The sequence below is a fragment of the Dysidea avara genome, chromosome 5 (genome assembly GCF_963678975.1).
Source record: "Dysidea avara chromosome 5, odDysAvar1.4, whole genome shotgun sequence".
In the NCBI taxonomy this organism is placed as follows: Eukaryota; Metazoa; Porifera; class Demospongiae; order Dictyoceratida; family Dysideidae; genus Dysidea; species Dysidea avara.
The window spans coordinates 4,995,435-5,011,437 of NC_089276.1; the positions used below are offsets into that span (position 1 = coordinate 4,995,435).

The 16,003-nt window shown below is 38.2% G+C and overlaps 2 protein-coding genes across 2 annotated transcripts in view; one reads left to right on the top strand and one right to left on the bottom strand.

Annotated features, from left to right (window-relative positions):
- Window positions 1–16,003, bottom strand: part of LOC136256627 (basement membrane-specific heparan sulfate proteoglycan core protein-like) — a 123,999-nt gene that overhangs the window by 18,664 nt on the left and 89,332 nt on the right. Inside the window, exon 5 of the mRNA XM_066049603.1 lies at window positions 3,486–3,824. Coding sequence (XP_065905675.1) covers window positions 3,486–3,824 — 339 coding nt within the window. The remainder of the gene's footprint in view (window positions 1–3,485; window positions 3,825–16,003) is intronic.
- Window positions 14,683–15,730, top strand: LOC136256414 (uncharacterized). The gene is made up of 3 exons (XM_066049368.1): window positions 14,683–14,972; window positions 15,024–15,116; window positions 15,168–15,730. The coding sequence occupies exons 1-3, from the start codon at window positions 14,837–14,839 to the stop codon at window positions 15,728–15,730; spliced, it is 792 nt and encodes a 263-aa protein (XP_065905440.1). The 5' UTR covers window positions 14,683–14,836.

Here is a 16,003-nt window from a genome sequence, read left to right on the forward strand (position 1 = left end):
CAAAACATTATTCATGTGTCATGCTTCAATGCACAATGCTAGAACTTACGATTGTAGGTTTGATTTACTCTTTTGCACTACATTAATGCTACTAACTTTGCTATTGGGACAGTAAGTATATTATATAAGTACTTAGTACCTTAGTTACTTAGTTTAGCACTTAGTACGTACCAACTTAGTACTAAGTACTTAGTTTCTGTGGTTTACTCAAAGGCTAGCTAATAAGTGATGCGTAGAAGTATACATTCACACATTACCAAAATGATTATTTAGTAATTATTCATCATAATAAATAGTTTGTTTACAATCAACTCGTAATTTTGCGACTACACTCAGCCTGGCTAAGAAAACTAGTACTGAATCACATGTAATGGTGTGTGTCATTCAACATAATGCATCAAAACATAATGTATCTTTGAACTGGTTGGGCATCAAAGCCACGTACCCATGATATTGCCTGGGAAATATGTACGTTAAACCCTGAGCAGTGTATACATATTGGACATTTGATTTTTGCGAGTAAAGATTCCAAATTATAAATCAATTGTATAAGTACTCACAGCACTACTGCACTCTTCACCTCATGCACTCTAAGAAATGGGCCTGGATAGAGGAAAGACTCATTTAAACACTATTTCTTTTCTATAATCCCTACATAAATGTAAATTTCTAAGTTTTTACTTATACTGTACCTATTTGTTTATTTTAATGAATGGTGCACCAGTACATACAGCATCAACAGAAAGAATGACACCAAACCTGTTAAAACTAATTGCATGACTGAGCACGATTCCCAGCAATCAATTACTAAAGTAAGTGGCTATTTGCTTAGTTTCAGCTATGTTTCACCTGTTACACAGTGTTAAAAATGGAAGAACAGTGTATACAAGAAGTGCCTCTGCAATCAATCCACTCACTACCAAAATTATGGACAATTCTCATGATAGTTAGTAGGGATGCAACAATACGGGTAAATACCATATTGCGTATTGCCTTAAAAAGTATTGCAATATTTGGATTAGGACCTTTGGCAATATTAAAGTGCTATGCTTGTGTAAATAACTCATGGATTTAAGCTTCATATTAAGATACAGCAGATAGCACTAGTGTCATGTGGTGTACAACCACCAGTCAAAAGCTACTTATAATGGCCAACAGTTATTATTTATTTTTTTATTTTTTTATTTATTAATGCTTTACAGCACAAGTGCTGAAGGTCTGTAGGACACCTGGTCCTACAGCCTGCTCAAAGACTTTAGCTACTTAGACTTTAACTACTTAAGGTGTATTTGAAAAGTTGGAGAAAGGAGAAAAAATCCATGACTGGACCTAGGTAGCCTCGAACCTGCAGCCATCCGATTTACGGGCATTACAGTACAAGTAGGCAGTAATACAACCAGCACTGTTTGTTTAGGATATGTAGCTTCTAAAACATCAACAATTACATTCTGTTGGCTTTGATTCCCACCTCCAGGAGGGTGGCAGCTGAATAGGCTAATTATCCACAAGCCACAGCTCATTACAACCCTGCAACATTATGCAATATATTGCAATAAGCAATATATTGATATGTTTAATCACACATATCGATATATTGTTGCACCCTTAATAGTTCAACACAGAAACCATTACTGCATGACCCATGAATCAACACTTATTAGTAGGGAAAAAGAAATGGGACACATAAACATAGGAGGAAAAAGGTAAATCCATGATGCATGTATTATAGCTGCAGAAGCAGCACATTTCAGACCTAAGCAACAATGAATAGTGCTTACCATAATCTTGGCTGAAGTAATCAGTGAAAAATTGGTTAAACTTTGTAGTAACTCATCAGAAACATTTGGAGGCACATTTAAGCTTGACTGTCCCTATTCAATATTGCCAAACTGGCCAAATCATCGTGAAGGAAAAGTGAGGGTGGCTTTTAAGTGATATGCACAGTGTATTATTTTTATGCTTCATGATACTTACACTATACAGTACGATAAGTAGTTATAGTCAAAACACCATGCAAGGTGCTATGACCATTACCATTCAATCAAGGCCTACTTTATTCCACGGACTGGACTGGACTCGCGTACTGGACTCGCGGACTGGACTCGCGGACTGGACTGGACTCGCGGACTGGACTGGACTGGACTCGCGGACTGGACTGGACTGGACTCGCGGACTGAGCTGGAAACAGCTTTTAAACAATAATCCAGGAATTATCCATCTCTTGCAACACTGGAGACACCACTATTGAGCTACAACTGTGCTGCTGGCTCTTCCTGACACTAGCGCGTGCACTAATCCATTAGAATACACTTACGATACATGTGTATTCGCAGTGATAAAGCATGACAGAGACTATTGTTGTAGCATACATGTTTTCCTCTGTTGCTTCAGTACTTAACACTAGCGTTAGGGTTGTAGTGATGAGCCAGATTATTTGCATAGCCCCATCACCTTGCCTGGTGGTGGCACCTAGCTACCTGCTAAGAGTAATTACTGGCTCATCTCTAGAGCTGTAACACTAGTGCTAAAGCAACAAAGGAAAACATCTACGCTACAAGAATAGCCTCTATCACGCTGTATCACTGCTAGTACGCATGTATCGTAAGTGTATTCTAATTAATTAATGCACGTGCTAGTGTCATGACTTGTAAGGAAGAGCCAGCAGCAGCACAGTTGTAGCTCGATAGTGGTGTCTCCAGTGTTGCAAGAGATGGATAATTCCTGAATTATTGTTTAAAAGCTGTTTCCAGCTCAGTCCGTGAGTCCAGTCCAGCCGCGGCCCAGTCCGTGAGTCCAGTCCAGTCCACGAGTCCAGTCCAGTCCAGTCCGTGGAATAAAGTAGGCCTTCAATCAAATAGGTAAACAATGATTTGATTTTTGATTTATTATTTTATACTCACAACAATCGGCACAGTGCCATTCCTCCTTGTTGGAGTAATACAAAAATACAAAAGCAACAACAACTAACTAAGCATACAAGAATATACAAGATAAACACAAAGCAAGACAATAACATACATTACACCACCCACACATACAAGTACACAAATAATACTAAATTACATAGTTGACAAAAAATGGCTTTTTATTAAAGCTTTACAGCACAAGTGCTGAAGGTCTGTAGGATACCTGGTCCTACAGCCTGCTCAAAGACATTAGATACAAAGACATTAGTTACATAAGGTGTGTTTGAAAAGTTGCAGGAAGGAGAAAAAATCCATGACTGGACCTAGGTAGCCTCGAACCTGCAGTCATCCGATTTACGCTCGAACGCTTACATGAGTCTACCAGGCGGTCAGGATGTTTTCTCCTTGTTATTTTCATGTAATTATATCCATAGGTTCACACAGTCATGAAAATCTCTAAATGAATGAAGAAAAAGACTGAGTGAGTGTACATGTTAAGACCAACAAAATTAGCCAAAAACAGAAAGCTGATACAATTCATATATATGTCAGATTTACATGCACATTCAAATGCATTACCTGATATACGAAGTGTTAATGGTCCACTGGTATAGTAAACACCACCAATGGTTACAGTACAAGTGATGGTACCAGCATCCTCTGCGAGTAGATTATTACCAGTTACACTTTGTGTTGTCTGACCAGTAGGAAAACATGTTGGGGTATTATGAGCATTGTTAGTAAAACATCTTGTAGTGTTCCACTGATATCTGGTTACTACAAATACTGTTGATCCACCATCACTTGATGTCACCATACATGTCAGAGTGACATTACTCAATATGGGATAGTCGAATGTGTTAGTAGATCCACTAACTGGTGTACCAGCTGGATTACTGACTATGGTGACTACAGGAACTATAGATATAACAAAAACACAATAAACGTGCAGGTATAGACATGAAATCATTATACATGACTAATTATAATGCCTGTTTGAATTACAAGGCACACTATTCGAGTGCAGGTCACCTTACAATATTCTCTGAAAATATACAAATGTCTTAAGATGTTAAATGAGGCATTAAACTAAAAAAATGGTATATTCTATACTTAAAAATACAAAATGTCACAAAGGCTTTCGTTCACATGGGTCTGAAGATGTAGTTAATGTATAACAGTGTGTCTACTGTAATTGCTACACAAACTGAGGTTACAAAAATGTTGTAGTTACAGTACTTAGATAACTCCCCAAGTCCTTTAATAATTGCAGGCTTTGTGCCATTAGATAAACCACAGTAAGGATATACTTACTTAAATCCAGTGTAACTTAGCTGTTTACTTTAAAAAGTAGTAAATTGTTTATGGTTCAGTGTTTCAATTGTTATCATTGGAGAGTAGTTAAATAATCATTCCAGTTCTATTATTCATCCAGATAATTAGGAATTCAGTCAGTTGGTCTGTCCGTCCGTCAGTTGGTTGGTGGTTGGTCGGTCAATCAGTTAGTCAGTAAGTAAGCCAGCCAGTTAGTCAGAAGAAACATTGTTATGATTGCAAAATGCTGAATACATATAATATTATAGCTAATACAATATTTATAATAAAATATAGGTGCAGCATGATGATTTGATGTCTCCTCTGTGGTACAGCATGTTTGAAAGTGATGACATCAAAGGAGGAAGGGCGTGGTGAAAACCCTAATCATTTGTGATTGGATCTGGGAAAATTGGCCTTCATCAGATTCACTATCAAATTTCACAATCAGAATCAGCTACACTTGAGTGGTCTGCTTTTGTTGGCTGCTTTTCTCAAGCTTGGTGGCGATCTGTACATGTGGTGTGGGGCCTTAATGGAGTTATGGTCAGCCTGTGGATGACTGTTTGTGTCTGTACAGCTCCGTGGTGTTGACTAAAGACCTGTACTGTGAACTTCCTTTCATTTAAGCCAGTTTTGATACCTGAATGGCCCATAACTTGGCCTAATTCATCCCTACACATTCCTCTTCAATTTTTTGAGCAGCCTCTTGCTCTCCTTCCATTGCCCCACCTCCCACCCCATTTGGAGTTTGCCTGATACAGCCAACCCTGGTTCAAAAATTATCTAAAATGGCAGGAAACTTAGCTGCTGGCTGGGTGCTCTGGAAGGTAAGGAACTGTTGCAAAATGTGTGAAAAATTGGTACACATAGCTTCAACCATTGGCAAGCTACAACACACTAAATACTTAAAACCCACATTTCTCGATACTTTAAAATAGGCGATAAGCCCAGTTTTCTCAGACTGGGTTGTACAATTACAGATTTATAGCCAGATAATCCAGAACAACTGACTTGCCAGTTTCAGCCAAGAAACATGTCCAGAAGTAGTGCTAGCTACTTAGAAGAGCCACAGCAGCAAGATCACAGCTTTGTATTATTGGATGGATCACGTTATCTCACGTGACACAGTTGTATGTGACTGGATCTGGGAAAACCAGTCTTATCACCCATGTCAGCAGATTTGAGTTTTCACCAAGAACACAAACCTCATGAATACACTAACAAATTTCACAATCAGAATCAGCTACACTTGAGTAGTCCGCTTTTGCTGGCTGCTTTTCCCAAGCCTGGTGGTGATCCGTACATGTGGTGTGGAGCCTCAATGGAGTTATGGTCAGCCAGGGGATGACTGTTTGTGGCTGTATAGCTCCGTGGTGTTGACTAAAGACCTGTACTGAGAGTTTCCTTTCATTTAAGCCAGTTGTGATACCTGAATGGTCCATAACTTGGCCTAATTCATCCCTACGCATTCCTCTTTGATTTTTTGAACAGCCTCTTGCCCTCCTTCTGGGCCCCCACCTCCCACCACATTTGGAGTTTGCCTGATACAGCCAACCTCAGTTCAAAAACTATCTAAAATGGCAGGAAACTTAGCTGCTGATTACTTGTACAGTCAGTGCTCTGGAAGGTAAGGAATTGTTGCAGAACATGTGAAAATTTGGTACACATAGCTTCAACCATTGGCGAGCTACAACACACTAAATACTTAAAACCTGCATTTCTCGACACTTTAAAATAGGCGATAAGCCCAGCTTTCCCAGACTGGGTTACATTTTGAAGTAGGACTTAAGTTGTCATGGCAGATATTGGATGCTAGTTTCTAACAAAATTAATTGGAAGACTTCATGATCACTACTAGTGTATGTAATAGTTGTATCATGTGCCCGAGTGATTTGTCTGATAGGTACACCCAAACCCAAGGGCTGTAGACCCAAGGGCATGGGTGCATTACATCAGGCATATCGTGAGGGCATGTGATACAACTGCATGATATGTACTGTTTCAATTGCGGGCTAACTCACAGTTGGCGATTATTTATTCTAGCCATTATGAGGCCAACCACTAGATTTATTATATAAACTAACTTGTAGTGTTGTGCAATATAGATTATTTTGTATATCACCTATCATGATTATTGCACACAGTATTATCACAATATGATAAATTATCACAATATAAATGAAACCATGGTAATTAATTACAGAAAAATACTATGTAATTACTGACAAAAGTAGCAATAAAACACAACGTAGTCCTGCCTAAACTACTGAAAATCTCAATAGAAAAAGAAAATAAGTACTACAGTATTGTCTTCAACATCATTTTCCATTACAGTTTCTGTACACCATGTGTGTTACAATACTATCACCATATAAATCATAATCATGATACAGAAATTGATAATATATGATATTATTGATATATGTTACCGGATTTGTGAAAAGGTACCTTTTTCACACACAAAATTTGACCCATTTTTTAAACTTTGAAGCTTCACAGCTTTTTTTATCATTGCATGTAATTGTCTGAATATTTCCTGAGTGTAGCTACGTAAAATATCTGGGAGCATTTTGAAACTAATAGTAGGTTAATCATGGCAAGGAATTAAGTGTTACTTCATTTTGTTTGCTGGCATGTAAAATGTGTGAAAGGTACCTTTCACAAATCCGGTCATGTATTACACCCCACTACTACCTTGTAAAATTCGATATGGGTCAGCAGCAAGTAATTAATGTTATGACTATGTATGTTAACATGAATGGGCAAGTCCTATAGATATCATGGACAAGTTCAATTAAGTAATTTTACAAATATTGCAAGTTATAGTAAGACACTCCAAACTAGCATTTTAAAAGTATAAATGTCTGAGACGGAGGTGTTAGAATGACACAATGAAAACCGAGACAGAGCTGAGGTTTTTATTGTGTCATTCTAAGACTGACTCCGAGGATGGTTATACTTCAAAGGTGCTAGTTTGGAGTATCCTCCTGTTTTATAAAATGATCTGTCAGCAGTGAAAAGGACTTCGTAGCTATGCCTCATGCTATTACTAGTGATGGTGTCACACACAAGGCTGCATAGGAAAGCTAACTTACTTTCAAGGCTTAGTCACTAAAATGGCACTTTTATTGCATGTAAACAGAGTGAAAGTGGAGAAAGACAGCTAGCAGAATTACTGTATAATGGCTCTGGCTTGTTGTGTCGTGCGGTAACGCAGCCCATTTTCTAGGAAAGTAAGACACCAATACTTGCCTTGGCGGCATTCCAGTTAACCCTCTGCACTAGAATAGGGTGGTGAAGAACATGCTGGTTTGGTTGTGCTATTGTTTTGTTGACAATATTTCAGCGGTAAACAATAAATTCTTGGTGTGGATAACTAATTAATTAACGTAGTTAGCTGTGAGTCTCTTAGTACTAAGAGACTTGTGGTGGAGTCACTTCGTGATTTAGAAACTTCTATTTTAATCAAACTTCAAAGCATTGCTAACATACCATTTTCTAAATCATTGAAGAACATCTACAAAGTTTACGTAACATACTAAGTGAGTACTAGCACCCTCGGAATTTTCAGTGTGTGGAGCCTCCTATCGCCTCCCTTCCTCCCACCTTACTCCACCGTAACAACATAGTATGAGGCACCACACTGATCAAATAAATATGATAACAAGATTCTGCTGCTTCGTTGATTTGGGTGAAAGTTGGGCAATTGAGGATGTCATTGGGCTGTAGTAGACTATGAAAGCTTACCACGCATAATTGAAACCATAAACTGTTTACATAATGTTACTGTTAAATAAATTTCTAAGCAATGCTATGGCTCATGAGCAACAAAATGTTATTCAATCCAATGATGTTATTCAATTAGATGACACATTAGTTTTTGTAAGGTAATAATTCGTTGTTCCATATATAGAACAATGAGCTTAGCAGTTTCTGCGCCTCTTGTAGCACAACAACAGTAGTTACAACACACATTACTTATTGCAGCGGCAAACACTGGCAAGTAGCACACACATTACCACTAACAGTAGTACACACATTACATAGCAGTAGCACACACACAGTTCCCATTAGCAGCGAACACACATTGCTACTAGCAGTAGCACAAACACACATTACCTATTGCAGCAACAAGCACATTACTTATCACAGCAGCGAACACACATTACTACTAGCAGTAGAACACAGCAAACAAATTACTTATCACAGCAGTGAACACACATTACTACTAGCAGTAGCACACAGCAAACACATTACTTATCACAGCAGTGAACACACATTACCACTAGCAGTAGCACACAGCAAACACATTACTTATCACAGCAGCAAACACACATTACTACAGGCAGTAGCACACAGCAAGCACATTACTTATCGCAGCAGCGAACACACATTACTACTAGCACACAGCAAGCACATTACTTATCGCAGCAGCGAACACACATTACTACTAGCACACAGCAAACACATTACTTATCACAGCAGCGAACACACATTACTACTAGCAGTAGCACACAGCAAGCACATTACTTATCACAGCAGCGAACACACATTACTACTAGCAGTAGCACACACATTACTTATTGCAGCAGCAAACACATTACTTATTGCAGCAGCAGACACATTACTTATCGTAGCAATAAACACACATTAGTACTAGCAGTAGCAAACACACATTACTTAATGCAGCAGCAAACACTTACTTATCTTGGCAGCGAACAGACAATACTAGTGGCAGCGAACAGACAATACTACTAGTAGTAGCAAACACAAAGTACTTATCGTAGCAGCGAATACACACTACTACTACTAGCAGTAGTAAACACACATTACTTATTGCAGCAGGAAGCACATTACTGATCACAGCAGCAAACACACATTACTACTAGCAGTAGCACACAGCAAGCACATTACTTATCGCAGCAGCGAACACACATTACTACTAGCACACAGCAAACACATTACTTATCACAGCAGCGAACACACATTACTACTAGCAGTAGCACACAGCAAGCACATTACTTATCACAGCAGCGAACACACATTAGTACTAGCAGTAGCACACACATTACTTAATGCAGCAGCAAACACTTACTTATCTTGGCAGCGAACAGACAATACTAGTGGCAGCGAACAGACAATACTACTAGTAGTAGCAAACACAAAGTACTTATCGTAGCAGCGAATACACACTACTACTACTAGCAGTAGTAAACACACATTACTTATTGCAGCAGGAAGCACATTACTGATCACAGCAGCAAACACACATTACTACTAGCAGTAGCACACACATTACATAGTAGTAGCATACACACAGCAGCAAACATGCATTACTTATTGCAACAGGAAACATACATTACCCACACATTACTTATTGCAGCAGCCAACACTAGCACACACATTACATAACAGTAGCACAAACATTACTTATTGCACAGTACTTATTGCAGCAGCAGACACCATAGCTGGAAGAATTACAGCGACAACTGAGTGCATATAGGATATAAGGCTGAAGTGTAATATGTAAGCACAGAAGTTATAATATGTAAGGCAGCAAAACACCCTCAATCCTCAGCTACCAATATTATGTTTGAGAAATGAAAAGAGGTAATGGATTAAAGGGGGTGAAAGAGTCTTATACAGAGATACACATCGATTCCTACTAATCTTAGGGGAGGGGGGGGGGGGGGGTGGGTGGGTTAATAGAGAGATAAGCCAGCTCAAGGTAGATTGCTGTTTAGTCAAATGCAGCCTTCCCACTATCACTGTGGCTTTTATATTCTACACTAATTTGTGAAGAAAATTCTATAATCATTGGAACAACTAAGATATAATTGGATTTAAGTCATGCATGGTGTGTAATTAGATTCATTTGTTGCTGACACATTCCCCATCCCAGAAGCCATTTGTGACCTCTGTGGTATTCTAGTTCCTAGCATTTGCATGGCATGAGCCTGTAATGAATACAAATGGTATGATGCAACCAGTTAGACAACCACATATCCAGTCTCACTATTATGTTAACTTTAATTTGTTGGTATGCAACAAATACCATTACATATCTAGAGGAGTAAGATTTGCTTTAGAGTAGTTATCTTGTGTCAATTGAAAAGTGGGCATGGTGTGTATATTTAAAATGTGACAAACTGCTTGAAATATGCTGCAGCACTAGTTCTCACCAAAAACCAATGTTTCTCAACTCATAAGATGACAAGGGTGACAAATCACTTCCGTCTGAGTGCTGTAGGATGCAAAATTGGATGCATGGCTTTCATCACATGAGCAACAATAAACTCCCACAAAAAATTTAGGCTTAATCTTTTTTTGTAAAAAGAAGCTGATGCTACTGCTCTCTCACATCAAGGGCACGGCACATGTAAATCTACCTTAAATGTACCATGGCCAACCAGGGTGTATAAGATATGCACCCTGAAGTTTACTTTGAAGTTACGTGGCCTCATGGAACATTTAATGCTGTAGCAATTTGAGCCACTATTTTATTTTATTTATTTATTTAAACTTTATGGTGTAAACACACCGAAGGTAACATGCACCAACAGCCTTGTACATTACCCTATGTTATTTATTTACATACTTATTTACATATATACGTACAGTTGCTAAGGAGAGTTTGGATTGAGGGTGGGTAGCTGTGACTGATGAATTCATGAGAAAGAAGTTAAGTAACAAGTACAGTTGCTCTTATCGTCGAAGTTTATAACTAAATGATCATTGGTGGTAACTGGAGTCATTACATATGATTCTGTGCTGTCAGACCTTTCAATTGTGCCAAAGAGACTCTTGTTGACATAAATGTTGTTTCCTCTTAGCTTGATAAGCTTCTTGTCAGTGCCATTCTTAGCTAATTGCCACCTTGTTCTCAGATAGACTGCTTCGATTGCTCTTTCTTCTCTGGTCATGACAAGTTTGATTAGAATTTGTTTTGGTACTGAGAATCTTTTAGACAAGACAAATGTTGCATCAAAGGTGTGAAGAAATTTAATTAATATAGGTCTGGGTTTTGGGTTGGAGGTATTGTATTTTCCCAGTCGATGGAAATCCTACTTGATGACTTGGAGAAAGCAGGATCAATATTAGAAAGTATATTTTGCATGGCTTCCATGTCATGCTTTAGTCTAGTGGCTCTTGAACTGTTTGGTTGGGATTCTTTGATTCCATACATGACCACATTAAACAGTTTATCAGATTTTGCCTTGGGAGGTTCAACAAGACCGGAGAAAGGAGTATGAAGGTGATTACAATTACTTATTGGAGTTTCAGAAGTTGTGATGGAGTGGTTAGTTTCTATTAAATTCAGAGTTTTGGAAGTTGTGTTGGTCTTGATAGAGTTGTTGGATCCCAAGCTAGAATTTTTTCACTCAAAGACTCAACAAGTTGTTTTAGGATGTTAACTTCATCTCTTTGATGTGTAAAAATACAGTGACAAAAGCGGAAAGGTTCCTTCAATTCATTACTAAGGATATTTTAAAAAGTAACTAGTCACACAAGTTCACAAGTGAAAGGAATAGTTAGGAATTTTACAAGCTATGTGCACAGTATGAATCACTAGAATAAAAATGTTAGGATCACCTAGAATACAAATAAATCACTAAATCACCACTAAATAACTAAATTGCTACACCACTAAATCACTTATGTACTTGTTGAAATATTTCACAGAATTTCTTGTAATTCAGGGTACTGACTACTAATCTCATCACTATGAAACAGAGTATAGAAGTTTGTACTGTCTTATTTTAATCATAAACATTTCAGTTGTAAAATGTGACATTGAGACTGATTTTCCAAAATCTGGTCTTGCACTTAAAGTAATGATGATCCCTCTGGTTTAAGTACAATATTAATTGATATGATCTCTACTAGCTTGAAAATTTCCTACTTTCCTTACACTTGTTGCTATAGTGGACTTTATAACACCACATCAAAGGAAAGAATAGTGCCAAATGTATGAGGTTACTGATGTTTGCATCTCTGATTAAATTGCATAGTATTGGGTGTAACCAAATAGCATGGTGAGTACAAATAGCTTGGTACCTCTTACATGCAGTAGTGATCAAAGTAGATGCCTTTATACAAACATGTAACTAAATAATGACTGACAATATGGGTTTGATATTTTTAATTTAGGCCCAACGCATATCTTAAGGTAAACCAGAATTGATACAATGTATGCATCATGAACTTACCTGTATGTTCTATTTTGCTTTTAGTGCAAAAGTGTTGATTCATGGTAGACATACACGAATAAAATGGGAATCATCTGTAATTTTTGAAGTAATTGATTTTCTAGTCAAGCTTCACATTTATTCTCTATACACAGGGCTGTGTACTGGGTATCCTCACTAGTGTTTAGGATAGGGCATCTGTGCACTTTGTCATGTGATAATACTGAGGTCTGCAGTAGTGTTCAAATAACATAATGACTGCATGAGATAAAGGCATAACAGACAAATCTAAACATTCTAACTAGCTATTTAAAAAATTAAAAATTTCAAAAGGAAGTAGGGGTTGATATAATATACACGCTACAAAAAGTAAGGAAACAAGCTCAAAAATATTACAGCTGAAATGAGAAATGATCCAGCAGTAAAAAGTAAGGAAACAAGATTAGATGACTACTTGCTAAAATGAGACACATTTTATCCCTACTTTTGGCTAGCATCTTTAAATGAGACCATCAAATTAGCCAAAAGTAGGGATTAAAGTGTGTCTCATTTTAGCAAGCAGTCATCTAATCTTGTTTCCTTACTTTTTACTGCTGGATCATTTCTCATTTCAGCTGTAATATGTTTGAGCTTGTTTCCTTACTTTTTGTAACATGTATATTATATCAACCCCTACTTCCTTTTGAAATTTAAAATTTTTTAAATAACTAGTTTGTTAACTTTTTTTGTCTAGCTAGCTAGCTATATTATACTCCTTTTGGTTTCCATATAGTATAAATATCACTTGAAGCAGTTATCTTTTACCTTCGTATGCAATAAGCGCCTCTAAAATAATTATCGTCTTGTCTTAAGGCTATTACAGCAACTGCTTAAGGCTTCAGCTGCATTTCTAATGGCCTAAATGTTGATGATTTTACTGTAAAACATTGCTGGAGAGTCCACCATTATAAGAGTGGAACCCTCGCTTTGGATCTTGAAGTGGATCCACCCCTCAAAGACATTATTAGCTAGCTATCTCACTAAACTGATAATTAAGACTGTACAAAACAACTACCCAGCGTTAACAAATGGTAGAGACGGTACTACACCCGTTCACCCTCATCTTACACACACGTATTCACATTTTGTTAAAATCACGTGTTTGGGTTGTGGCACGCCGCAACTATTAAGCGGCGCGACTATTAATTATCGTTCGAGAAGAACAAAGAAGCGGATGAATGATGAAAGTAAACAGCATGTTGCAGTGGACAGAACATAATTGGAACAACAGATTCGTGAATCCGCCGTCATTACCTTGACTGTCTAAAATTTCTGGAGCCGTACACCTAGCGCTACCGGGTCTTACAGCAGGCAGGCTGGCAGATGAAATGTAGGTAAATTTTAAAATTTTTAAAATTCACTGTACGTCGAAACATTCGACTTTTCGCTTCGTTTACCCTAGGTACAGCATCATTATAACAGTACTAATGCATTCCAGGTGGTTCTTTTGGGTAAAATGTATTGCAAGGCCATTTTTAAGGTGCGAAAATCCATGAAACCATATGATTTCTTACCAACCCCAACTATATAGTACTATCGTACTATATGATAATTACTTTTTGTCATAACATAATTCATCACTGGTGAATACCATACACAAAATGCATACAAAATACATGTATAATTACACATTTCAATAAAGTTTAGTACCAAAAATTACAGTTTCAGTTATCCCTGTATTCCGTTGGTGACTTTATTAATCACCCAAATCTTAAACGTCATTCTGAAAATGGTTGTGATACTTCTCTACCAACACTACCACTATCATTAAGAATTACCTCATCATCTTCCATTATGATTAATGGCTTAATTAGGTTTTCTTTTCTTTAAATGGTTATAATCCATTAAGGTATCTCGTCACATGATTTTGTTTTAAGTGGATGGAGAGCTGTTTGGCACTCTTGTTGCACTGTACTTCATATTAAGTCTGTCAGGATTTGATCTTTTCCACAACTCTGGCTGTATGGTGTTGTCAATCGTGATGGCATCACTGGGAGACTGGAACACAAACTCCTTTCCATCAGAAATTGTGAAGGTTATTCAGTCATTTCAGCAATAGTGGAATTCCAATTAGGACTGAAGCGATCATGCTTTTAGTTTCAAGTACTCTTTAGAACTAATGATCGAGTACTCACAAATACTAGCTACTTGCAGTTATACCCATTTGACATATTTTATACTGACCTTATCCCTTAAGCGCACGAGAATTTACGAAATATTGCACTGAAATCGCAAGGGCCATTTAAGTGGCCCTCCATATTTGGCACAGAGGTGCGCGCGCTAGGATTACGTGATCATGAAACGGTTTAGTGCAACGGAAAGCCACGTTTCTGGGCTTTAATTCGAGCTCAAGAACTTTGTGCTGTGATTAAAGATAAGCGAGATATGGATGAAAATACTGCTGTTGATCAACTTTTCTATAGCGACACCGACGATGACTGGAACAACTCGGACAAAGAGGACTCTTTTGTCCATGGAGAAGACTCTTTTGTCCTTGATAGGCTTACCAGGGAACAAGACGGTAAAATGGCGGACAGATGAATCGGTCCTATCACTTCGCCTGCCATTATAGATGATTATGGCGATGTGGAAGAAAATGATCGTGAGGAAGAGTTCAGCAAGGACGAAGAAGACATCGAGGAAGAAACAAACAATGATTATGAAGGTATAATGCTTTTCACATGTTTTATAACTTGATTCCTGCTTCTTCTAATAGCTGATGTGAGATATTGTGAAAGTCATGATGAGTCAAGCCATCCTGGACCATCTGGGCTACATAGTGGAGTGAGTGACGGTGGGATGGGTAGCCTGGAAACTGAATACCCCTGTAGTGGTTCTCCTGTGGCTTACCATGGCTCTCCTGTTAGTTCTTCCCTGCGCTCTCGTTCTTCTTCTCCACATGCCCCATTTTCACCTAGTGATACAGGCAGGGACTACTCACCATCTCCATCTGATCCTTTGTCTGGTAGAAATAGAGGGAGAGGTAGAGGAAGGGGTAGGGGAACTGTGTCTCCAATGGATCTTGTGCCTAGTCGAGGTAGGAGGAAAGGTACTGGTAGGGGTAGAGGTACCGGTAGGGGTAGGGATTTGGCTATTGATAATGCTTATACTCTAGAGTGCTGTTTCACAACTGTGAATGATCATAGACCATCAAAAGCTTTAGGGAGCAACTGGCTACTAACCTTTTATGTCAACATAGCTCACGCCAGCATGGAGGACGTCAATCACAGGCTCTTCCACCTCAATTGCCTGCGAGGCTTGAGGAATGCCATTTCATAGAGAACCTTGGGACTGACGGTGACTTTGCAGTGTGTTCTGACCGGAAGACACATAGAAAACGTACTAAGTATGGCTGCGTAAATTGTGGAATGGTTCATTTGTGCCTTGAAAATTGTTTTAAGATATACCACACCAAGGAAAACTATAAATAAATAAGGGGTGTATGCTATTTACTGTGTCTTAGACTTTTTACAGGTTCAGCCGATGTATATAGTTTAGATGTGTTGACAGTATTATCTGTTTAGTTATGTACAGAGCTGTTTGCAATTCAGG

Excerpts from the sequence above, each read along its gene's own strand:
- LOC136256414 (XM_066049368.1), top strand. The coding sequence starts at position 14,837 with ATGGATGAAAATACTGCTGTTGATCAACTTTTCTATAGCGACACCGAC. Across the intron at positions 14,973-15,023 it reads GCTTACCAGGGAACAAGACG|ATGATTATGGCGATGTGGAA; the intron begins GTAAAATGGCGG and ends CTGCCATTATAG. Across the intron at positions 15,117-15,167 it reads AACAAACAATGATTATGAAG|CTGATGTGAGATATTGTGAA; the intron begins GTATAATGCTTT and ends TTCTTCTAATAG.